Source organism: Aquarana catesbeiana, linkage group LG07 (assembly GCF_042186555.1).
Source record: "Aquarana catesbeiana isolate 2022-GZ linkage group LG07, ASM4218655v1, whole genome shotgun sequence".
NCBI classification, from domain to species: domain Eukaryota; kingdom Metazoa; phylum Chordata; class Amphibia; order Anura; family Ranidae; genus Aquarana; species Aquarana catesbeiana.
The window spans coordinates 299,214,766-299,240,625 of NC_133330.1; the positions used below are offsets into that span (position 1 = coordinate 299,214,766).

Sequence of the window (25,860 nt, forward strand, 5' to 3'; positions counted from 1 at the left end):
AATGCTGGTTGCTTGATTCTAATGCTGATACATTGGCTTCAGTACTTTCTGACATACTGGCTCAGACCAAGTTAAAACATAAGGAGTTGTGACGTTACTCTAGCCCAACATGCAGCGCAAACTCACTAAATCGGCAGGTTTGTTGTGCAGGACACTGCAGGGCAGTAAAAGTCATCTGAGTGTAAGCAGGTTAAGTTTATTTCTGTCCTAGCTGGCTGGGTTAGTGTTAATATGCTAATGTAATAATGGGACCTGACGCAACACAATTATAACAGTGGCAAACCTCCATCCCCAATATATGTTTAGACAAAAATGAAGGATAGAATGGGACTTTATATGAGGCATGTCACTGAATAAATACCTAGTTTATATTAATCATTAAATTGTTTATTAATTCCAAATCAAGTTATCAATAATCTTTGGCAAAAGACATAATATACTGTAAATAACAGTTCACTTGTATACACACAAAATTATTATACAAAAGTAAAATACAACTTGATTAGCGGTACAATTTCTCACTCATCCACATTAATACATCCTTCTTTATTGAGCCAACTGTCTGTAAAATTCAAATCGCCATATATACATATATATCTAAAGTCATACACTCTGGCTTTTATTGCTGGAACAAAGGGGTAATAGACACAGTATATAGGATACAATAGGAGTGAGCCCCCCTTTTCGGGGAGGGGGGGTGACAGGATGGTTTTTGACCCCGGGCTACGATGCATGGCAGTCTCCCCCCCCCCCCCCCCCTCCAAAACAGGCTTGGGGCGTGGCCTTGCCTCCTATGCATCGGCGTCATGATTGGAAGCAACCTGCTCAGTGCGTCATCATGCCTGAGCATGGGGCGGATACCCCCCCCCCCTTTTCCATCTACTTGCTTGCTGGGACTTGATTGGTTCCGCAGCTGGTTTATATGCCGCTGATGAAGCCAAAGCTTGTCGCCATTTTCCACCACATTGGCGGGGTTTTCATGACGTTGGTGGGAACCCGCCCCTCACTGGGGATAAAAGCGGCTCGGGCTGGCCAGCTGACCATTCCACAGGGGCCATTCACACAAAAGGGATCCCAGGCATGCTCACATCCACAGAATCATACACACAAGGTAACAGAGGCTCATCTATACCATACACACAACACATTTGTTGAGGTCCATTTTAGTATCACTTATCATATTTCACTATCATTATGGAGTTCACATAGTTATCATATGGTGGGTTTGGATTTGGATTTAATTTTGGTGGGTACATGCACACAGATCTTTCTTGGTAGCAGCCCCTTTAGATAGCACACTTCAGTTCACTGCAGCAATCACACACCATATATAACCTCCATTCAGTCACTAGTATATGTTCACCTCATCAACAGTTCATTCAATTCACATGGTTTCATTTACATATCCTTGCAGAGCAGTGTGGGTTGTCATGTACACACAAGATTCACATGGTTGCGATATGGTCGCCTGGTCTTCACCTGGCTTGGATGGGATTCCTCACCTCAGCCCCGGGGGAGATCATCATCCCTGTCCCCCACGTCTATTCCTTGGATATAGGTTGGGCGTCGCTATTGAACCATTTTGTAAGTTATAGACGTCTTTTTTTTTGAGAGATGGTTCTCCTTATAAGAGTACCCTATATCTATAGATATGTTATTGATTTAAATTTCAGAGAATTTTACTCCTGATGAGTGGCATGAGCCATGAAACGTGCGTTGAGTACACTTTGAACTCAGTGGCGGCTGGTGCTCAAACAAACTGAAAAATGCTGAAACCCCCCCATCAATTGTAGCCTCACTTGTGCCCATCAATTGCAGCCACTTGTGCCCATCAAACCTCCCCCCCCCCCGTGCGGATCGCGGCTCTGGCAGCATGTTTTTATTACTAATGGATGAATGATCTATGAAATTGTACTGCTAATCATGTTGTATTTTACTTTGTATAATAATTGTATGTGTATACAAGTGAACTGTTATTTACAGTATATTATGTCTTTTACCAAAGAATATTGATACTTTTCAACTTGATTTGGAATTAATAAACAATTTAATGATTAATATAAACTAGGTTTTTATTCAGTGACCTGCCTCATATAAAGTCCCTTTCTTTCCTTCTTGTCTAACGTGTTAATATGCTTCCCGGGTCTTTCCTGGCAGGCTTTCTTGGGTCTGACCCACTAATCTCGTGCTTTATAAAAGGACAAGCATCCGGTCCAGAGAGATGATGGGGTGCGCATAATGTAAGACAACGCCGTTACCAGAGCCTGTCCATCCAGTTTACTGCTGAAACTGGAGCACCTGAGGATAAAGAGCCATCTACAGAATATGAGCTCGCTGAAGATACCAGCTCTGGAGATCAGCCATAATGGACTCTCCTGTGCAGGTATGCTGGGGCAGCAAAGCTGCAAAGCCTGAGCTGGGGAAAAGTTTAGGGAAAGACAGTTACCGGTGTTTGCCTGCCATGCTGAATTATTTACGTAAAGATTTTGAAACGTTGTCTTTACCTGGTCTGAATGCAAGTAACTGGCACACATATGTAGATGGGGTGCAGCAGCAATAATTCACACAGGCAAGTACAATAGAAGACTTGTATTGAAGTAATGCAATACCACTTCACAACAAACCCAGTGGAAAGGCTACCCAGCCTCACAATTTCCCGCCACATGGAAGAAGCAGATTACAGATGGTCTGACAGTGTCTGTTGAGAGGGGACAGAATGCAAAGTGGCCGTCTAGTGCCCAATCAGGAAGGTGTTCAGAAGAGATGCAAACCTACACTCTCTCCTTGTCTGGACCCTCTTCCTAACAGACAGGGTACCTTTCCCTACTCTACCAGCTCGCAAAAGTGCACGCCAAGCCTGGGAGCCAGAGCCCTGAATAGGCTCTGCCTTAACAAAGATAGCTGCTTGAATCACATTGGTCGGCAACATCCAATTGGATTACTTTTCCAGTGACCCAGAAAACTGTAGAGGAGCTATGGTTTCTCTTGACTTCTTCTCCAGCTACAGTGCCACCACAGAAAAGCACCACCTGCAGGGGAGAAAGTAAACTGCACCTGCCTACACATAGTCTATAGCTCGAGTCAGTTAAACACATTGGGGTATGAAGACAGTTTAGTAGGAGTTAATAGAGTGTGAAGTGGTTACCAAGGGTGATGAAGGTTTTTATAGCAGCCTGCCTTAGTGTGCACATATGACAGCCTATGTAAGCCATATGTAAGCCTCTTGCAGAAGGAGTTGTTCTTGGCATTCTCTCTGTGAGCTGTCCGTCTCCCATAGCAATGGGAATATATCAGCACCACAGAGGTTCTCAGCTTGTACACAGGCACAAAAGAGTTAAGTAAAGTGCACACATGGAGTAGGTGCATGGCGGGGCTTCATACCGTTATCGGGAGTGGAGATACGCTGGACAGGTGGAGAAGGCATCAGCTCTGCATGTCCCTCCTAAATCCAACAGTGACCATGATGGTGTTTATTAAGATCGGGAAAGTTACATGGAGTTCAGTTGTCTGTTCACGTAAAGGTACCCCATGTGTAAGGCAAGTTCTAGGTGCCTAGCGAAGCCCAGAAGAACCCACCCCGGGGTAGGCCTTTTATGTGACCCACACTTAGCGGCCAATGGGGAGGGGAACCATGTAGGAGATACCACCTGCCTACCCACCTACCCCTTACATGCGTGTAGTGACAATTTGCTCCGCTTGCCAACAAGGGAGCAACAAATACAAGTGTTTTCCCTGCACATCTCTCTAGCGATAGGATTACCTTGGGCTTTAGAACACCCCATCTACGTCTGTATGTGTAAAAACATGGTAGTGACTAAAGAAGCATTGACGTTGAGTACAAAGCATACAGTGCATCTGGAAAGTATTCACAGCGCTTCACTTTTTCCACATTTTGCTATGTCTCAGCCTTATTCCAAAATGGATTAAATTCATTGTTTTCCTCAAATTTCTACAAACAGTACCCCATAATGACAACATGAAACGTTTGTTTGAAATGTTTGCACATTAAATTAAAAAGAAAGGAAAAAAACAAAAACATTTACATTTAACCCCCCCCCCCCCCCCGGCAGTATTCCTGAGTCTGGCCCGGGGTGAGATTTTAGTACCAAAAGTGGTAACCCCGAGCCAGACTCGGGATCGCATCGCTGGATCCTGGAAGACGTGACTTACCTCGTCTCCGGGATCCCACGATGTTCTCCCGCTGTGTTCGGCGGCCGGATCTCCCACCCGATGCACTGTGTGCCCTGGCTTCCGTTCCCTGCAAGCGTAGCGACGCAGGGGGTGGAACCGGCGGCAAATTCAAACAGTATAAAACACAAATACATTGTAATCCTATTGGATTACATTACTAAATAAAATACAATTGACCTTAGTTTGCCCCCCAGTGCTTTATCCAGTGCCCTTGCCTACAGGATTACTGTACTTTGTGTCTGGAAACTGCAGAGCGACCATGGCATCACAAAAGCGCGCTTCGACCTCAAAAGCGGCATATGACCTGCTGGAAAACAGCGACAGCGATACAGAATAGCTTGCAGAAGTGAGTGATAGCGATTCATGCGGAAGTTCGTCATCAGGCACGGAAAGTGATTTCAGCGATGATCCTGCGACTGCGCCCAGTGATGTGCGGACTTGGTGCTCGATTGACTGCGGTACGGAGCACGCAGCGCCCCCAAGATTCCCGTTTACCGGAGCACTTGGTATCAAAGTGGAGGTTGAAGATGACAGCCCCTTGGGATACCTCCAACTCTTTTTGACTGATGAGGTTATAGAAAGAATTGTTATGGAGACAAATCGGTACCAGGAGCAACAAGCTGCTATACCTCAGAGGTTTTCAAGGAGCAGAAAGTGGGAACCAGTGACCAAGGAGGACATCTGGAAGTTTCTGGGTCTAATTATTCTCCAGGGAGTGGTGGGGAAACCCCTTCAGAAGTGGTACTGGACAACCAACAAAATACAAGCCACTCCTTTTTTTGCTGTAACATAATAAAATGTGGAAAAAGTTAAACAGTGAAAATACTTTCCGGATGCACTGCATATCTCAACATCTAAAAAGGTACTTTAATGCTACAGGATCTACCAAAATAAAATTTTGGGTTGACTGACCCTTTGATTGTATAATTGGTAGTCAGACCCTGCAAAAGCTGTAGCACATGACTGACCAAGGTTTGGGAAACACAGATACCTGGAAGCAATTTTAGGAAATAGAAAATACTTCCAAAAACGAAATTGGTTATAAAGTAGTGTCATCATTTGATGCACATAGACTTATACCGTGATCAGGACCTATGAAGTCTTACATCCTGTATTATATTGCCATTGTACAATAGTTTGAAACATTCAGGTGATGTACTTACTGGTTCATTGACTCTCTTGACAAAAATTGCCAAAATAAATATGGCGGTGACCGGTGGGGAGAGGTAACTAGTGACAGACTGCATATAATCAAACAGTAGCCCGCTGTTTGCTGCCTGGATGATGGGGATCCAAAGGATACTTATAACCACCAGTATGACTATGAAAACTCTGCCAGAGAGAACATAAAACATTATGCAAACAAAACATTACAGGAAAATGTCTGATAAATATACAAGCTAAAGTTAAAATAAATGTGATCTTATTGTATTGCTTAATGGAGGTTGTTCTGCACATCATGCATTTTTCATGTCTTGTATTGAACTGCATTAGGTCATCACTTTTCTGTAGTATGCCGACATCGAATGATGGTTTTTGGCTACTACAGATTGTTTACTAATGTGATTTTAGTATTGCCCTCTGTTCTCCATTCCTTAGTGCTAGTTGGTTTAGTCCTAGCTTTACCCTCCCCACTTCTTGTGGGTTCCCTCAGTCAGCATGAATTACTCTTCTAAGCCCTGCCTTCAATAACGGTCCTACAAAACATCCTCTGTACTGCAACTATTTAAAATAAAATCGATTTGGATTTAACTTCTGTGTCTTATTGAAGAGTTAAAGGCCAAGTTCACCGTTTCAGGCAGAATTTCACTTTTCATAATCAATAGAAGCCTTTTCTGGCCAAGCCATCAAAATGTGCTTATCAATTAGACCATGGAAGTTTTGAATCTCCACCTCTGCAAAAAAAATGTTATAAAATGCTTCCTGAGGTGATCACTTCCTGAAAATCATCATGTGACAATGCAGGAAACTTCATATCCCATCATGCACTGCCTTACTGCATCACAGAATAGGGAGTGCTTTACCTCTCTGGACCACACCTCCCTCATTACCAGTGGCTGGTGCTCAATATTTTGGGGGGGAGGGGGGGGGGGTTGGGACGGGCAGCAGTGATCTGTGCCGCCCCCCCCCAACGGACGCGGGAGGACGGCGGTGATTAGTGGCCTTACCTTAGGAGGCAGATGCTGCTGCTCGCTCCAGCTTGTGAGGGAAGAGCTGGGGCCGTTGCTTCTCCTCCCAGCCAAACGGGAAGTGGATCATGCTTCCTAATTGTCTGGGAGGAGAAGCAGGAAAACAATAGCTAATATTAAGTCGCTATTGTCACACAACTGGGTGGGCTCAGGGCACAGTGGTCTGCGCCCCGAGTCCACCCTTTTTTGACGCCAATTAGACCCTCAAGCTCTAATCATGTGCTTCAAAAACAAAAAAAAAAACATTGGAATCGATGTGTCCGGCGCCCTACATAAAGATTAGGGGCGGCACCCCTGCGCCCCTTAATGGACGGGTTGCCACTGCTCATCATTATACTACTTCTTTATTTCCATCCACTTTACTACTTCTCCCTTTAAGCTCTTGCCTACAGGGCACTTTTACCCTCTTCCTGCACAGGCCAATTTTCAGCGCTGTCGAACTTTGAATGATAATTGAATGGTTTTTATCATTTTTTGAGACAGATAGAGCTTTCTTTTGGTGGTATTTAATCCCCACTGGGTTTTTTATTTTGATAAAAAGAACAAAAAATTGTGAAAAAAATAAAAATAAAAAAAGAAGTTTTAGTTTTGGTTATAAAACGTTGTAAATAAGTAATTGTTCTCTCTGGGAACTAATAGGCTGCACTGAAGGGCACTGATTAGGAGGCACTAATATGCAGCATGGAGGAGCACTGATAGGTGGCACCAATTGGCACTACTGCTGGGCACTGATCGGGCTGCACTGATGATCAGTGCCCTGATTTCCTGTGCAGATCTCCCCTGTGAGGAAATGCCGCTGATCAGCTCTCCTCTACGATAACCAGTATTTTCATTGTTTACATGTGATCAGCTGTGATTGAACACAACTGATCACATGGGTAAACGGCCTCATCATAGACTCTTTACTGGGATCGGCGATGCACCGTGTCCCAGGGACAGAGCACACCACTGATTACTGAGCGACCCAGCGAGAGTGGATGGATGTCATATGATGTCCTCCCAGAACGAGTGAGCCTCCGCCCACCTGTCATTTTACAATACGGCGGTCGGTAGCCAGTTAAGGTGGCCATACAGAGTAAAATCTCCTTTAGATCCATCTTCCACTGTATAGTGCAAGGGCCTGCCTATTAATTGAATGGATTGTTCAGGTGGGTCCTCCTATTCCATCATTTTGGTAAATCCAAAAGGAAAAAATTGTACAAACATTTCAAAAAAATAATAATAAATGAGACCAGTGTACCAAAATCCAGGGTCCAGCAACACTGTCTGCAGACATCCTAATCTGTGTCTGATCCAGCCAACTTTACCGGGAGCAGACAACAGATCATCCAATGGCTATACATACTGCCATATAAATTATGGTTACCAGATTATCAAATTGTAATCTAGGAAAACTGCACTGATCATGCCCACTTTTAGCCATGCCCACAACTTCACATTCCCATGTGTAACCACACCTAAAATACAACATATAGGATACCCTCTGAACCACCAGGGCCTGTTAGTCTACCTTGAAATGTGCACTGATAAAATATAATACCAAAATTATTTATACAAAAAATATAAAAACAGTATGGGGTCTGCTCTGGGCCCTCTGTGCCCTCCCTCTAACTGGACTGGCGTAGCAGGACTGAACTGCTTTTAACATTTTTACTCTGCAGCTGCAGTTTATATTTTCTTGCACATCTAGGTCAGTATTGATTGTTGCTATATAAGGTTTTCATTATATGCTTCATCATAAACAATGTGTCCTTTGAATATGATCATTTGTGGATATATATGTTGTATTGAGATTATTTTGCTGTAATCAAGAAAAGATTGTCAGATAATCTCAAATTTAAATTTGCTGTATTTTTCATATATAGTATAATATGTATATCTCCATCTTTGCACCCCAGAGGAAATGAGTGACTTTGAAATGCATCGGGTGCCCTTCTCTTGTGATCCAAGATCATTGACTGGCATTATATGGGCTATTTCTGCAATTATACTCAAGTCACGTTTGTTTTTATATTTTTTTGTAGAAATAAAATTGATATTTTTATTATATTGTATCAGTGTACATTTAAAGGTAGCCTATACAGTAAGTGAAAAAAGTATTTGATCCCCTGACGATTTTGTAGGTTTGCCCGCTGACAAAGAAATGATCAATTTTAATGGTAGGTTTATTTTAACAGTGAGAGACAGAAATACAACAAAAATATCCAGAAAAATGCATTTCAAAAAAGTTATAAATGGATTTGCATTTTAATGAGTGAAATAAGTATTTAATCCCCTATCAATCAGCAAGAGTTCTAGCTCCCAGGAGCCTTCTATACAGGGAACAAGCTGAGATTAGCAGCACTCTTAATGGAAGTGCTCCTAATCTCAGCTTGTTACCTGTATAAAAAAAAAAAAGACACCTGTCCACAGAAGCAATCAGATTCCAATCTCTCCACCATGGCCAAGAACAAAGTTGTCCAAGGATGTCAGGAACAAGACTGTAGACTTACACAAGGCTGGAATGGGCTACAAGACCACCGTCAAGCAGCTTGGTGAGAGGGTGACAACAATTGGTACGATTATTCGCAAACGGAGGAAACATAAAATAAAATAACTCTCAATTTCCCTCGGTCTGGGGCTCAATGCAAGATCTCACCTCGTGGAGTTTCAATGATCATGAGAACGATGAGGAATCAGCCCAGAACTACACAGGAGAACCTTGTCAAGAGCCTCAAGACAGCTGGGACCATAGTCACCAAGAAAACAATTGGTAACACACTACGCCATGAAGGACTGAAATCCTGCAGCGCCTGCAAGGTCCCCCTGCTCAAGAAAGCACATGTACAGGCCATCTGAAGCTTGCTAATGAACATCTGAATGATTCAGAGGAGAACTGGGTGAAAGTGCTGTGATTAGATGAGACCAAAATTGAGCACTTTGGCATCAACTCAACTCGCCATGTTTTAACCCCAAGAACACCATCCCCACCGGATTTTTTTGTTATTCTGTCTCCCACTGTTAAATTAAACCTACCATTAAAATTATAGACTGATCATTTCTTTGTCAGTGGACAAATGTACAAAATCAGCAGGGGATCAAATACTTTTTTCCCCTCACTGTAATAGCCACCCAGATGGTTCAGAGGGTATCCTATACGTTCTAATTTTTGGGCTACACCTTAGCACCATATCTTTACAGTTCTACACCTAAAATACACACACATTTTAAAGTGTAAGTTCACCTTTACAGAAAATCTGTAAGATGATCTTACACTGGACCCCCTTCCTATTGCACCCGGTCCTGATAACCTGAAGTCCGGTGATCCCCCCTCAATGACAGATCGTATCATCGCTGTACCGGTCCGGGGATTTGAAAACTGTGTAAGTTCACCTTACAGATTTTTATGTAAAGGTGAATTTACCCTTTAAGTACACCCTCAAAACAATCGGTCACAGATTTTTGGAACAAGAGACAGATGCAAGCTATAATGACAAAACAAACAGATTTCAAGCTATGCACTGAAGAATCAAGAAATGTAATTATTGTATATGGGGGAAGGCAGAAAAATGTTAATAAAATGCAGGGCTTTAATTTGTTAGACATGAAACAAACTGAATGTAAAAAAAAAAAAAATAAATAAATAAATACAGTAATCTACAATTGCTGGTCATTGGTCAGGTCCTCACCATCAGGCTGAATCAAAAATGGTAACTAATAACCCGGCATGGTCTCCACCACTCTATCCAATGGAAGCCTGGTTTCTTGTCTGCTTGGCAAAGAAGGCCTGCAGCAGTCACCCCATATTGGAATAGTGTGTGCGCGCATGTGTAGTCGGACATCCCCAAATAGCTGTGTGTTGCAAAGGAAAGCTGATCCAAGGGACAGATGCTACACATGCATGACTAGCCATACTGGGGTGGTGCTTGCAATTCTTTTTGGTGCCATCCCCAACATGGCTACCCAGCACTGCAAGATTGCAGAGGACTACACTGTCACACTGACATTTGTTTTCTGGGGACAGACCCCTCAAAAAGGGAGCTGTCTCCAGCAAACAGGGACAGATGGCAACCATACTATAAATAGTTTAGTTTTATTTTACACATATTACGCAATGAATACTGCACCTGCCAACAATCATAAGCTCTTGTTCTGTGGCATTTCTTCGAATACGGGACCAGACATCCAATGTGAAGATTGTGCTGGCACTATTGAAGATGGATGTGAGAGAGCTCATCAGAGCAGCCATGATTACCGCGATCATTAACCCTTTTAGTCCTAGAATATAAAAAAAACCATTACAAGCAATTTCTGAATAAATAGAAAACATTTGATAGAAAAATACAACTGCAGGACATGCAAAAAATGACTCAATTTGCTTTATAGGGAGTTTCATCCAACAAGGTGTATGCCACCTCAATTTTTTTTTTTTCTTTTAAATGTAGTGCTACCCCTGTAAGGGCCATTGGATTTTTGGGTCTCCCCTCATGCACAGCTAGGTAACAGGAATTTTCCACCATCCACACATTAGACAAGAACCAATCCAAGGTGGCTGGTTTTGTTTTTGGTTTCTTATGAAGTTGGAGATGAAGTTGGATAGGTAAGGGATATGGGTTGCCCAGAACTGCAACTTGAACTGCAACTTGAATGCAAATTGAGGACTTATTAACTTTCTGGCTGATCGAAGTCACCATGCTGCTCTTTCTGTGAGATAAATGGGTCAGCTGAACTGAGAACAAAAAAAAAAACCAGGCACTGAATGCAGATGCACCTGGCTGCTCCTTAGGTTCCCAAAGCAATAGGTGTAGGGTAGCTGTACTGGCTCTAAGCTGTCCCTTGGTAGTAAGCAAGTTGGGTCTTGCACCTGGTTGCTTCTCTTCAGTCAGGCTCTGGAGTGTATTGGTTAAAGCTACTCACTAAGCCTCGGTTCACACCAGAGGCGGCACGACTTGCAGGTCGCCTCACCGAGGCGACCTGCACACGACTGCCCGGGCGACTTGCAAAACGACTTCTGTATAGAAGTTCTATGCAAGTCGCCCCCAAAGTCGTACAGGAACCTTTTTCTAAGTCGGAGCGACTTGCGTCGCTCTCCTTAGAACGGTTCCATTGTACTGAACGGGACGCTACTTGTCAGGCGACCTAGGTCGCCTGACAAGTCGTCCTATTGTGAACCGAGCCTCAGTCCCTTTGGAGATCCTAAAGGCTCCAGAGACTTCTACACAGACCTCCTGCTGAACAGGTCCTGACCCTGGATTTCAGGAGGGCTACGGCTGTGAGGCTTCAGCTTCTTTCTCACTTTGGCTCCTTCCTTCTGCACAGGGGCAGAGCCCCCCAGCACAGGCGTCCCTTCCAGGTAACTGGAACCTTGACTCTGCTCCCCTAATGCAAGGCACCAGAATTATTATGGTGCATCTCTAACACCTTCTGGGCCATCCCCAGGCAGGGATTGGAGGAGACTCGACAAATATTCAGGCATCATCTGCCAGCTAACAAATTAACCTTGGCTCCTTTACCGACAGAGGCGCCCAACTAAACTTTCTTACAGTGTAACACAGAGGGTGCTACATTAATATTTTTTAATGAGCACTGGAAATACAGCTATCGCAATGCTCCCAAGTGCACTGCCCCTGGACCGTTGTGCCTCTGAAACAGCAACTATAGAGTCTTTTGTAGCTGTTGTGCCCACCTCTCCTGCCCTTTTCACAGAAGAGATTGTTTTTTGAACCCATTCACAAAATACAAAGTATACAATGAATGGAAAGCAGAGCGGAGGGGCAAGCAGAGCGGCTTTTGTGTAGCAGAGCACATATCTCCTGTCAGAGCACGGGAAGTATAGCGATAGCTGTACTCCAAAGCACTCAGTAAAAAAGTAAATAGGCCAGGTTCGCACCTATGTGAATTGGATGTGGGTTTCTCCGCATCCAATTCACATGACAGGAGAATGTGATTGGCTCTCTATGGAGCCAGTTCTCATATCTCTGGGGTGGCTGCAGAGCAGCTTGCACAGGAACACTGTGTCTTTGGCTTCATTTCAGGGACGAATTCAGGCAAAGATTCGGCCCTGATCCATCCCTGAAATGGAGAAAAAGGTCGCACAGAGGCAAGTATACACTATAGAGCAGGGATTGGCAACCTTACAGCGGTGGGGATCTATTTGAACAACATGGGGGAAGTCAAGGCACAGTGTGACCTCACACCCGATTTAAACCTCCAATTGCCGTACTAAGGTGTTGCAATTGCGTGCATTGCAGGGCAATCATGGGTTTAAATCAGCTGGTGAGGAGGCAACATATTGCCACCTCACCACCTGTCAGACACACTCATATTGCTTGCTGCACTTGAATGAGCCCTTCATTGCATTCAGCGGCAGCACACTTAAGGCTCATTCACACGTAAAGTTGGGGGGTGGTTGAGTCCCAGTTTTACCGCTCCCAATACTTACCCCCATTTGGTGTATACATGCCGCAGCAGGAATTAAGCCCCCTGTTCCTTTTGGTGGGGTGCAACTGCCTGCCAAACACGGCCTTTTCAAGTAAATGGGGCCACTCTGCAAACGCCCCACAACTTCATGCTTCTGAGGGCTCCAAGGGGTTAAAGCAGGTGGTGAGAAAGCAACACAATGTTGCTATTATGCAATTGTATTGCTTTGCATTTACCTTAAGAACTTTTCTGCTGCTGGCACCATTCTGGAGACCGCTAGCCAGGATAAAAAAGCGAAGTGCAGATGGTATCACTTCACATGGTACAGGAACCAGCACTAAAGAGGAGGCATCGGCTTATGTGGCTCTTGCTTTGTACTACAGCTCCAACTTTACCAGTAGCCTCGCTGCGTTGCACTCTGTTTCATGCTCTGGAATGATGGGTCAGCAAGCCCAGACCATGATTTACCAGTCACCTCCCTGCAATCTACAAGTTGCTTACCCCTGCTATAGAGGGATATGCCTTGTTCATGTATCATGTCTGAGGTTTACAACCACTTACCAATTCTTCCATTGAGAATATATTAGGCACCTCTAGCTTATGTGAGGAGTTCCCTGGGTAAGGTCCCAATCCAAGGGAGGTGATACGTATTAAAAACACGTCTTGTTGGCGAAAAAAAAAAAAAAATAATAATACCTAAAATCACATGTGAATGCAAAAACGTTTTCAAAACATTTGCATGAGAAGAACTTTTATGGTTGTGTAGACATACACTAACAGAGAAGATAAAGTAACATCTCACCGACAGGCATGAGTGTAATTACCAACTTGGGATAGGCAATGTTGGAGCAGCTTGTTTCAATCTGACAATATTTCCGGCATTCGTCTGGATGAACACAGCCAATCTCATCTGGAAAAATTATATGATTGGTAAAGGAAACTTACTAAAAGAAATATTGGATCTGTCCCTGTTGTCATCTGTCTGAGAATACTAGTTTCTAGGTATCAATTCTTTGAGTTACTAACCTAGAACAAGTGACAAATTAGTTGCAGTGCCTCAGAAAACATTAAAGCCATTAGATCAGCATGACAGCCAGGCAACTAGCATTTTCAGAAAGTGGTAGCCACCACATTCATCTGGCTGGGGTGGGTTTTTTTTCTTGACATGGTACTAAAATGGGAAACCCTTTCAGGTGGTGCTAGTTCCTGGTGGTCATTCTTATCCTCCAGCTTCACTATGGAACACATACAGGTCAGGAGTTTTGGCTATACATGAGCTTAGAGTCAACGTTCAGAATCCAGAGGGATCTCACCTGGAAACAAGGCTCTGCTAATCATTCCTGGAAATACTACAAAGAATGCGGGAAGAATTTTCAGGTAACCCCCAACTATGGAGCCTCCCTTAGCGTGGGAGAGGTTCTTGGCCGCTAGGGATCGCTGAACGATAACCTGGAACACATTTAACAAGTTAATGTAATAGTAAAAGTAAGAATTTTTTGTAATAGATATATATATGTATATATAGATATATATATATATATATATAGATCTATATATATATATATATATATATATAGATATATATAGATATATATATATATCTATATATATATATATATATATATATATATATATATATATATATATAGATATATATATATATCTATATATATATATATATATATATATATATATATATAGATATATAGATCTATATATATATATATATATATATATATATAGATCTATATATAGATCTATCTCTCTCTCTCTCTCTCTCTATCTCTATCTCTATATAACACACACACACACACACACACTGAGTACACCCCTCACATTGTAAATATTTTATATCCTTTCATCTGACAACAGTAAAAAAAAAATGACACTTTTGCAACAAAAGTGAGTACACCCCTAAGTGAAAATGTCCAAATTGGGCCCAAAGTGTCAATAATTTGTGTGGCCACCATTATTTTCCAGCACAGTCTTAACCCTCTTGGGCATGGAGTTCACCAGAGCTTCACAGGTTGCCACTTGAGTCCTCTTCCACTCCTCCATGACGACATCACGGAGCTGGTGGATGTTTGAAACCTTGCGCTCCTCCACCTTCCGTTTGAGGATGCCCCACAGATGCTCAATAGGGTTTAGGTCTGGAGACATGCTTAGCCAGTCCATCACCTTTACCCTCAGCTTCTTTAGCAAGGCAGTGGTCATCTTGGAGGTGTGTTTGGGGTTGTTATGTTGGAATACTGCCCTTCGGCCCAGTCTCTGAAGGGAGGGGATCATGCTCTGCTTCAGTATGTCACAGTACATGTTGGCATTCATGGTTCCCTCAATGAACTGTAGCTCCCCAGTGCCGGCAGCACTCATGCAGCCCCAGACCATGACACTCCCACCACCATGCTTGACTGTAGGCAAAATACACTTTTCTTTGTACTCCTCACCTGGTTGCCGCCACACAGGCTTGACACCATCTGAACCAAATAAGTTTATCTTGGTCTCAGACCACAGGACATGGTTCCAGTAATCCATGTCCTTAGTCTGCTTGTCTTCAGCAAACTGCTTGTGCATCATCTTTAGAAGAGGCTTCCTTCTGAGATGGCAGTCATGCAGACCAATTTGATGCAGTGTGCGGCGTATGATCTGAGCACTGACAGGCTGACCCCCCACCCCTTCAACCTCTGCAGTAATGCTGGCAGCACTCATATGTCTATTTCCCAAAGACAATGACGCTGAGCAAGTGCACCCAACTCCTTTGGTCGACCATGGCGAGGCCTTTTCTGAGTGGAACCTGTCCTGTTAAACTGCTGTATGGTCTTGGCCACCGTGCAGGAAGCTCAGTTTCAGGGTCTTGGCAATCTTCGTACAGCCTAGGCCATCTTTATGAAGAGCAACAATTCTTTTTTTTCAGATCCTCAGAGAGTTCTTTGCCATGAGGTGCCATGTTGAACTTCCAGTGACCAGTATGAGAGAGTGAGAGCAATAACACCAAATTTAACATACCTGCTTCCTATTCTCACCTGAGACCTTGTAACACTAACAAGTCACATGACACCGGGAAGGGAAAATAGCTAGTTGGGCCCAATTTGGACATTTTCACTTAGGGGTGTACTTACTTTTGTTGCTGGCGGTTCAGACATTAATGGCTGTGTGTTGAGTTATTTTGAGGGGACAGCAAATTTACACTGTTATACAAGCTGTACACTCACTACTTTACATTGTAGCAAAGTATAATTTCTTCCGTTTTGTCACATGAAAAGATAGAATAAAATATTTACAAAAATGTGAGGGGTGTACTCACTTTTGTGATAGATAGATATACACATTACACACACACACCACAAGTGTGGCCTTTTACTCTCTTCCCTCCAAAGTGAACCTGTTGCTTTGCCCCAAATAGGAACCCCTAAAACCAATTTACACCTTGCCGTAAAACTGTATTTAGGATAATCAGGGATCATCTATCACCCACTTTGCATGACTTAAGAGATGACCGATTTACATTATACAATACAATTCCTTTAACCCTTTCATGACTAAGCCTATTTTTGAAATTTGGTGTTTACAAGTTAAAATCCATATTTTTTGCTAGAAAATTACTTAGAACCCCCAAACATTATATATATTTTTTTAGCAAAGAATCTAGAGAATAAAATGACGATTGTTGCAATATTTTTTATCACACGGTATTTGTGCAGCGGTGTTTTAAACGCAAATTTTTGGAAAAGTGACACTTTCATGAATTTTAAAAAATCCAAACAGTAAAGTTACCCCAGTTTTTTTATATAATGTGAAAGATGATGTTACGCCGAGTAAATAGATACCAAACATGTCACCCTTTATAATTGCACGCACTCGTGGAATGGCGACGAACTACGGTACCTTTGAATTTCCATAGGCGACGCTTTAAAAAATTTTTACGGTTACCAGGTTTGAGCTACAGAGGAGGTCTAGGGCTAGAATTATTGCTCTCGCTCTGACGATCGCGGCGATACCTCACATGTGTGGTTTGAACACCGTTTACATATGCGGGCGCGACTTCCGTATGCGTTTTCTTCGCTGCGCGAGCTCGCGGGGACAGGGGCACTTTAAAAAATTTTTTTTTTTTTTTTTTTATTTAATTTATTTATTTTTGTACTTTATAAATTGTGTTTAAATTTTTTTTTTTTTTTTTTTACTTTTATTGCTGTCACAAGCAATGTAAACATCCCTTGTGACAGTAATAGGTGGTGACAGGTACTCTTTATGGAGGGATCGGGGGTCTAAAAGACCCCCCATCCCTCCTTTACACTTCAAAGTATTCAGATCGCCGAAAACGGCGATTCTGAATACTGTGTACTTTTTTAAATTCGGCGCCATTGGCAGCCGAGTAAACGGGAAGTGACGTCATGACGTCGCTTCCGCATTTACAAGAAGAAGGCTGGAACGAAGCCGCTCGCAGCTTCGTTCCAGTCCGCCCCCAGCCGCCGAAGGCAGCGGACCGGACACCGGGCCTCCCGATCGCACGGGAGGCCCGGTAACAGCGGCGGGAGGCGGCGGGAGGGGGGGGATGTCCCCTCCCGCTCCTCCGGTATAACAACCGAGCGGCTTTTAGCCGCATCGGTTGTTATACACGGGTAGCCGATCGCCCGCTGTAAACAACGGTACCGGGATGATGCCTGCAGCTGCGGGCATCATCCCGGTATAACCCCGGAAAGCCGAGGACGCATATATGCGTTCGGTCGGCGGGAAGGGTATATGTTAACAATATATTTATACACAGTATTTAGAAGATTTTTTTACAACACAGAGCTCCCCAACATACACTATTACCAAAGGTATTGGCATGCATGTCTTTACATTCACATGAACTTTAATGGCATCCCAGTCTTAGTCTTTAGGGTTCAATATTGAGTTGGCCCACCCTTTGAAGCTACAGTTCTTCTGGGAAGGCTGTCCACAAGGTTTAGGAGCGTCTATGGGACTGTTTGACCATTCTTCCAGAGGCGCATTTGTGAGGACAGGCACTGATGTTGGTCAAGAAGGCCTGGCTTGCAGTCTCCGCTCTAATTCATCCCAAAGGTGTTCAGGACAGTCAAGTTCCTCCACCCCAAATTCGCTCTTCCGTGTGTTTATGGAACTTGCTTTGTGCACTGGTCCAAATCATTTGGTGGAGGGGCGATTATGTCGTGGGGTTGTTTTTCAGGGATTGGGCTTGGCCCCTTAGTTCCAGTGAAGGGAACTTAAGGTGTCAGCATACCAAGACATTTTGGACAATTTCATGTTCCCAACTTTGTGGGAACAGTTTGGGGATGGCCCCTTCCTGTTCCAACATGACTGTGCACAAAGCAAGGTCCATAAACACATGGATGAGGAAGTTTTGGGTGGAGGAACTTTACTGGCCTGCACAGAGTCCTGACCTCAACCCTATAGAACACCTTTGAGATGAATTAGAGCAGAGACTGTGAGCCAGGCCTTCTCATCTAACATCAGTGCCCGACCTCACAAATGTGCTTCTAGAAGAATGGTCAAACATTCCCATAGACACACTCCTAAACCTTGTGGACAGACTTCTCAGAAGAGTTGAAGCTGTTATAGCAAAGGGTGGGCCAACTCAGTATTGAACCCTACAGATTAAGACTGGGATGACATTAAAGTTCATGTGCGTGTAAAAGCAAGCATACCAATACTTTCGGTAATATAGTGCATCTTAGAGCTTCTTATGAGCTATGATACCGCAGCGAGATCACCTTACCTGATCAGTGCACCAAACCCAGGTGGCCACCACTGTCAGACCAAATATAAGGCCAGGCCACGGTAGGTCCCCAGTGATGGGGTCACGTAGTATATGGAATGCATCACTGCGGGGCAGATGGCAGGTTGTGTTCGGGACAATTATTTTTGGGATAGCCTCCATGTACTTCTGCTCCAGTCCTGTGTACCAGCCAATCTCATGAAATGCTGGAGGGATAAACAGATTTGCATATAACAGATGTTATCAGTTTTTTATTTATTATACACATGCTAGAAATTGGGTTGCCCATGTTGGGATATTATGGAACAGTAATACAATAAACAGCAGTATACTTACATATAAACATAAGAATAAAAGACCCCACTACCATAATGACTGTCTGTAGGGTGTCAGTGTAGATAACTGCAGTTAGCCCACCTGTTATAAAGAGATGAATGGACATCATTGGACATCAATTTAGGTAATGCATTCAATATGTGTTGCTGGAGGATGTGAACATACAATATGTCTTCCTAACTAGGGATGAGCCGAACACCCCCCGGTTCGGTTCGCACCAGAACCCGCGAACGGACCGAAAGTTCGCACGAACGTTAGAACCCCATTGACGTCTATGGGACTCGAACGTTCGAAATCAAAAGTGCTCATTTTAAAGGCTAATTTGCATGGTATTGTCCTAAAAAGGGTTTGGGGACCCGGGTCCTACCCCAGGGGACATGTATCAATGCAAAAAAAACTTTTAAAAACGGCCGTTTTTTCGGGAGCAGTGATTTTAATGATGCTTAAAGTAAAAAAAAAAAAGTGAAATATTCCTTTAAATATCGTACCTGGGGGGTGTCTATAGTATGCCTGTAAAGTGACGCGTGTTTCCCATGTTTAGAACAGTCCCTGCACCAAATGTCATTTTTAAAGGAAAAAATCTCATTTAAAACTGCTTGCGGGTTTAATGTCATGTCGGGTCATGGCAATATGGATGAAAATCAGTGAGACAAACGGCATGGGTACCCCCCAGTCCATTACCAGTCCCTTTGGGTCTTGTATGGATATTAAGGGGAACCCCGCACCCAAATTAAAATAAGGAAAGGTGTGGGGCCACCAGGCCCTATATACTCTGAACAGCAGTATACAGGCGGTGCAAACAAGACAGGGACTGTAGGTTTGTTGTTAAGTAGAATCTGTTTGTAATTTTGAACATTTTTAACGTGTTTAGCTCCAGCCAAAAAATCTTTTCTAAGCTTTTTGGAAAACATAGGGAAGGGTTATCACCCCTGTGACATTTGTTTTGCTGTCTTTCCTCCTCTTCAGAAGATTTCACCTCACTTTTTTGTCCCAATGAAAAATGTTTTTTGAAAATTTGGGTTTTTTTGTGGAACAAGGATTGGAAAGCATCAGTGGAAAGGAGAACTTGTTTTCCTATATTAACTCTTACAGGAGAGAATTTCCCTTCCTAGGGGTAGATTTCATCTCACTTCCTGTTGTCTCCTTCCGTTTGCAAGTAGGAGTCGTTTGTAAGTTAGATGTTTGAAAGTAGGGTCCTGCCCTATATACTCAGCAGAAATTTGGGCCTTAGGTGTTGCTGTGGCCACAACACTGTAAGCCCTCACAGGGCCCTGCTGTGAAATATTAGATCAAGAATTGTAATTACATGCCCCTGTTGAACAGGAGCTGAAAAATTAGGCCTTAGGCACTGGTGCTGGTGCCACAACACTGCAACCCCTCACAGACACTCTAGTTGGAACGCAGGAACGAGCCCTGCTGCAAATTATTGCTTCAAAAATTGTAATTACACGCCCCTGTTAGACAGGGGCAGAAAAATTGGGCCTTAGGCACTGGTGCTGGTGCCACAACACTGCAACCCCTCACAGACACTCTAGTTGGAACGCAGGAACGAGCCCTGCTGCAAATTATTGCTTCAAAAATTGTAATTACACGCCCCTGTTAGACAGGGGCAGAAAAATTGGGCCTTAGGCACTGGTGCTGGTGCCACAACACTGCAACCCCTCACAGACACTCTAGTTGGAACGCAGGAACGAGCCCTGCTGCAAATTATTGCTTCAAAAATTGTAATTACACGCCCCTGTTAGACAGGGGCAGAAAAATTGGGCCTTAGGCACTGGTGCTGGTGCCACAACACTGCAACCCCTCACAGACACTCTAGTTGGAACGCAGGAACGAGCCCTGCTGCAAAGTATTGCATCAAAAATTGTAATTACACGCCCCTGTTAGACAGGGGCAGAAAAATTGGGCCTTAGGCACTGGTGCTGGTGCCACAACACTGCAACAAGCTATCAGCGTGATGATTGAGGAGGAAGAGGATAATTACTCAGGGATAGTCACTCAGCATCAGCATAGGCAGTCTTTGAAGGGATCTGAGATTTCAAAAAAAATTATTCGGTTACATCAGCATCAGGTGCTTGGTAGCTGGTGGTGATCCAAGACTCATTCATTTTTATGAAGGTCAGCCGATCGACCGAGTCGGTGGACAGACGCACCCTGTGATCGGTTACCACGCCTCCAGCAGCACTGAATGTGCGTTCCGAAAGAACGCTGGATGCAGGACAGGCCAGTAGCTCAATTGCATACTGTGCAAGCTCTGGCCAGTGATCCATCCTCAAGACCCAGTAACCCAGAGGATTTTCGGTGGGAAAGGTGTCCAAGTCTGATCTTGCCCCTAGGTATTCCTGCACCATGTAAAACAGACGCTGGCGATGGTTGCTGGAACCGATCATACCTTGGGGCTGCGGACCAAAAAATTGTCTGAACGCATCGGTCAGACGGCCACCTTCTCCACCGCTCCTTCTTTGACTGACCGAAGCCTCAGCAACACGTTGTCCAGAAACAGGAGTTTGTAACCTCCCAGTCTCTGGGAACGCGTTGCACAGACCTTTCTGCAAGGCCTCCCGAAGATGTTTCATCCTCTGCTCCCTCTGCGATGGCAAGATAAGGTCCGCAACCTTACCCTTGTAACGTGGATCAAGGAGGGTTGCCAGCCAGTATTGGTCCTTCTCCTTGATACCACGAATACGAGGATCCTTACGCAGGCTTTGCAGGATCAGGGAGGCCATGCAGCGTAGGTTTGCTGAGGCATTCGGTCCGGAGTCCTCTGGGTCACTAAGAACGACATGGTCCGCAGCCACCTCCTCCCAGCCACGTACAAGTCCATGTGTTTCTTGGGACTGATCCCTTAAAGACTGCTGCTGATGCTGAGTGCCAGGCTCCACCTCCATACTGACACAATCTTCCTCCTCCTCCTCTTCCTCCTCGTCCTCTTCCTGTGTGATCGGCGGGCACGCAGGAACACTGTCTGGATAAAGGGGGCCTTGAGAGCTAAGGAAGTCCTCCTCTTCCTGCCTCTGTTCTGCCTCAAGTGCCCTGTCCATTATTCCACGCAGCGTGTGCTCCAACAGGTGGACAAGGGGGACAGTGTCACTGATGCATGCACTGTCACTGCTCACCATCCTCGTGGCCTCCTCGAATGGTGACAGGACAGTGCATGCATCCCTGATCATGGCCCACTGGCGTGGGGAAAAAAAACCAAGCTCCCCTGACCCTGTCCTGGTGCCATAGTCGCACAGGTACTCATTTATGGCCCTCTGCTGCGTGTGCAGCCGCTGCAGCATGGCCAACGTTGAGTTCCACCTGGTGGGCATGTCACAGATTAGGCGGTTCTTGGGCAGGTTAAACTCCTTTTGGAGGTCCGTCAGCCGAGCACTGGCATTATATGACCGGCGGAAATGCACACAGACTTTCCTGGCCTGCCTCAGGACATCCTGTAACCCTGGGTACCTGCCCAAGAACCGCTGCACCACCAAGTTAAGGACGTGAGCCAAACAGGGCACATGGGTCATTTGTCCCTGTCGGAGGGCAGAGAGGAGGTTGGTGCCATTGTCGCAAACCACCATTCCTGCCTTAAGTTGGCGTGGCGTCAACCACCTCTGAACCTGCCCCTGCAGAGCTGACAGAACCTCTGCCCCAGTGTGGCTCCTGTCCCCCAAGCACACCAGCTCAAGCACCGCATGGCATCTTTTGGCCTGCGTACTTGCGTAGCCCCTTGAACGCCTACGGAGCACCGCTGGTTCCGAGGAAGAGGCCATGGAGGAAGAAGAAGAGGAGGGGGTGGAGGAGAGAGGTGTGTCACAATCAGCATTTTGGAGGCGTGGTGGCGGAACAACCTCCAACACTACTGCACCTTGTCCTGCATCCTTCCCAGCTGCCAGCAGAGTCACCCAATGCGCCGTGAAACTTAGGTAACGTCCCTGTCCATGCCTGCTGGACCATGAGTCAGCGGTAATATGCACCTTACCGCTGACCGCCCTGTCCAGCGAGGCATGGACATTGCCTTCCACATGCCGGTAGAGAGCCGGAATCGCCTTCCGTGAGAAAAAGTGGCGTTTGGGTACCTGCCACTGAGGAACCGCACATTCCACAAACTCACGGAAGGGGGCAGAGTCTACCAACTGAAAAGGCAGCAGTTGAAGTGCTAGCAATTTTGCCAAGCTAGCATTCAACCGCTGGGCATGTGGATGGCTGGGAGCAAACTTCTTTCGGCGGTGCAGCAGCTGGGGCAGGGAAATTTGCCTGGTACAATCTGACGTCGGTGTACCAAAAGCAGATTGCCCACAAGTACTTGGCTGTGACACACCTAATTCTACACCTTCATTCCTCTCACTGCAGGTCTCAGAGAGGACTGAAGGTCTAGTGGGGTTGGAAATCTCAGCTGATGAGGAGCAAGGAGAGATCCTCTTTGTTCTTTGGTGTGGGTCTTTTAGATACGCTTGCCAACGAACTGCATGGCAGGTCAACATATGTCTGGTCAAGCATGTGGTACCCAAGCGGGAGATATTTTGGCCACGCGAGATACGCTTGAGACATATGTTGCAAATAGCAGCGGTGCGATCTGATGCACTCGTCTCAAAAAAGGCCCACACCAAAGAACTTTTTGAATAACGCGCAGAGACTGCAGCGCCCTGCACATGTGGAGCTTTGGGGTGTGATGCAGTCAATGTGCTGCCCTTAGGCTGGCCCCTGGAGGGCATCCTGCCTCGTTGGTGATGTGCTGCCGCCTCCTCCTCCTCCTCCTCCTCCTCCTCCTCCTCTCTCCTATCAGGCACCCACGTTGAGTCAGTGACCTCATCATCCCCTCCCTCCTCATCACTGGAGCAAACCTGGCAGTATGCTGCAGCAGGGGGAGCATGACTGCCAGATTGCTGTCCTTCTTGGGCACCCCCTCTGTCCGCGCTCATGTTACTGCCTTCATCGAGCTCAGTATCGTCATCAGAGCCTTCCAAACGCTGGGCATCCTCCTGGAGCATGTACCCAACACTGTGGTCAAACAGTTCGAGGGAATCCTCATGAGGACATGGTGGAGCTAGGGAAGGAGTCACTGATGACATTGAGCTGAGGGAAGAGGCCGCTGCTTTGCCAGACAAAGCACCCTGGGCATGGGTGAGAGAGGATGAGGAGGATGAGGACGGCTTGGTCATCCACTCGACCAAGTCTTCCGCATGTTGCGGCTCAACATGGCCAGCTGCCGAAAAAAAGGCCAAGCGTGTCCCATGGCCACGTGCTGATGAGGATGCACCGTCTCCACGACCAGCACTAGACACAGAGCCTGCTTGCCCTCTCTTATTGGCTTGTGACTGTCTGCCTCTCCTTCTTGGCCTTCCAGACATACTAATGGCCTGTAGCTGCACTAAGCTGGGATAGAACACCTGTAATTTTCTTCAAGTAGCTTTATATACTGTAACCAGACAAGCCTGCCTGTCAGTAGGAAGATAAGAGGAACGGATCTAGCTGAACACTGTGAGCAGGACGCACTGTACTAAATGTAAATAGTCTAGCTGCCTGACCGTGGTACTAATAGGATCAAATAGAACACCTGTAATTTTCTTCAGGTAGCTTTATATACTGTAACCAGACAAGCCTGCCTGTCATTAGGAAGATAACAGGAACGGATCTAGCTGTACACTGTGAGCAGGACGCACTGTACTAAATGTAAATAGTCTAGCTGCCTGACCGTGGTACTAATAGGATCAAATAGAACACCTGTAATTTTCTTCAGGTAGCTTTATATACTGTAACCAGACAAGCCTGCCTGTCAGTAGGAAGATAACAGGAACGGATCTAGCTGTACACTGTGAGCAGGACGCACTGTACTAAATGTAAATAGTCTAGCTGCCTGACCGTGGTACTAATAGGATCAAATAGAACACCTGTAATTTTCTTCAGGTAGCTTTATATACTGTAACCAGACAAGCCTGCCTGTCAGTAGGAAGATAACAGGAACGGATCTAGCTGAACACTGTGAGCAGGACGCACTGTACTAAATGTAAATAGTCTAGCTGCCTGACCGTGGTACTAATAGGATCAAATAGAACACCTGTAATTTTCTTCAGGTAGCTTTATATACTGTAACCAGACAAGCCTGCCGGTCAGTAGGAATTTAACAGGAACGGATCTAGCTGAACACTGTGAGCAGGACGCACTGCATTAAATGTAAATAGTCTAGATAGAAGATAACAGGAACAGATCTAGCTAAACTGAATACAGTGTATATATATATATGCAACACCTGGGATGCATATATATACACAATACACTGTAAGTGCAGCTAACTGACTGACTGTTCTGCCTAATCTATCTAACTCAAATCAAATGACACTGTCTCTCTCTCTATCTCTCAGCACACCGGAACACACACTACACAGGGCCGCCGTGCAGGCGGCCTTATATAGTGTGGGGTGTGTACTAAATCCCCTGAGCCATAATTGGCCAAAGCCACCCTGGCTTTGGCCAATTACAGCTCTCTCTACTGACAGCGCTGTGATTGGCCAAGCATGCGGGTCATAGTGCATGCTTGGCCAATCATCAGCCAGCAATGCACTGCGATGCCGCAGTGAATTATGGGCCGTGACGCGCCACACGAATTTAGCGCGAACGGCCCATAACGTTCGCAATTCGGCGAACGATCGAACAGCCGATGTTCGAGTCGAACATGGGTTCGACTCGAACACGAAGCTCATCCCTATTCCTAACCAAAGAAAATACTCAAGTTTGATAGCATGCATGCCTATAAACCTGCCCATAGTATAAGATTTCTGCTGTTAGGCTTAACAAGAGAAATCACTGGGTTCCCCTATACATGTTAAAAACCGCGATAGATGAATCTGGAGCGCCGGTATTATATTCCCACAACCAGAACCCGCAGCTATCAGAATACCTGAACAGTACCTACAGCTATTTGAACGCAGTTGTTGCTCAGCTGAAAATCTTCCAATTGGCTCGTTGACAAAAGACGATTGAAAAACCAGATGGTGCAGTTGAAATACAATCAGTGTATGGCCAACTTTA

The 25,860-nt window shown here is 45.1% G+C and overlaps 1 protein-coding gene across 1 annotated transcript in view; it reads right to left on the reverse strand.

The window, feature by feature from the left end:
- LOC141103692 (sodium/glucose cotransporter 4-like) overlaps positions 1-25,860 on the reverse strand; it is a 119,791-nt gene that overhangs the window by 19,115 nt on the left and 74,816 nt on the right. Inside the window, exons 7-12 of the mRNA XM_073593581.1 lie at positions 18,850-18,930; positions 18,514-18,719; positions 14,093-14,228; positions 13,582-13,689; positions 10,487-10,637; positions 5,355-5,523 (exon numbers count right to left, since the gene is read on the reverse strand). Coding sequence (XP_073449682.1) covers positions 5,355-5,523; positions 10,487-10,637; positions 13,582-13,689; positions 14,093-14,228; positions 18,514-18,719; positions 18,850-18,930 — 851 coding nt within the window. The remainder of the gene's footprint in view (positions 1-5,354; positions 5,524-10,486; positions 10,638-13,581; positions 13,690-14,092; positions 14,229-18,513; positions 18,720-18,849; positions 18,931-25,860) is intronic.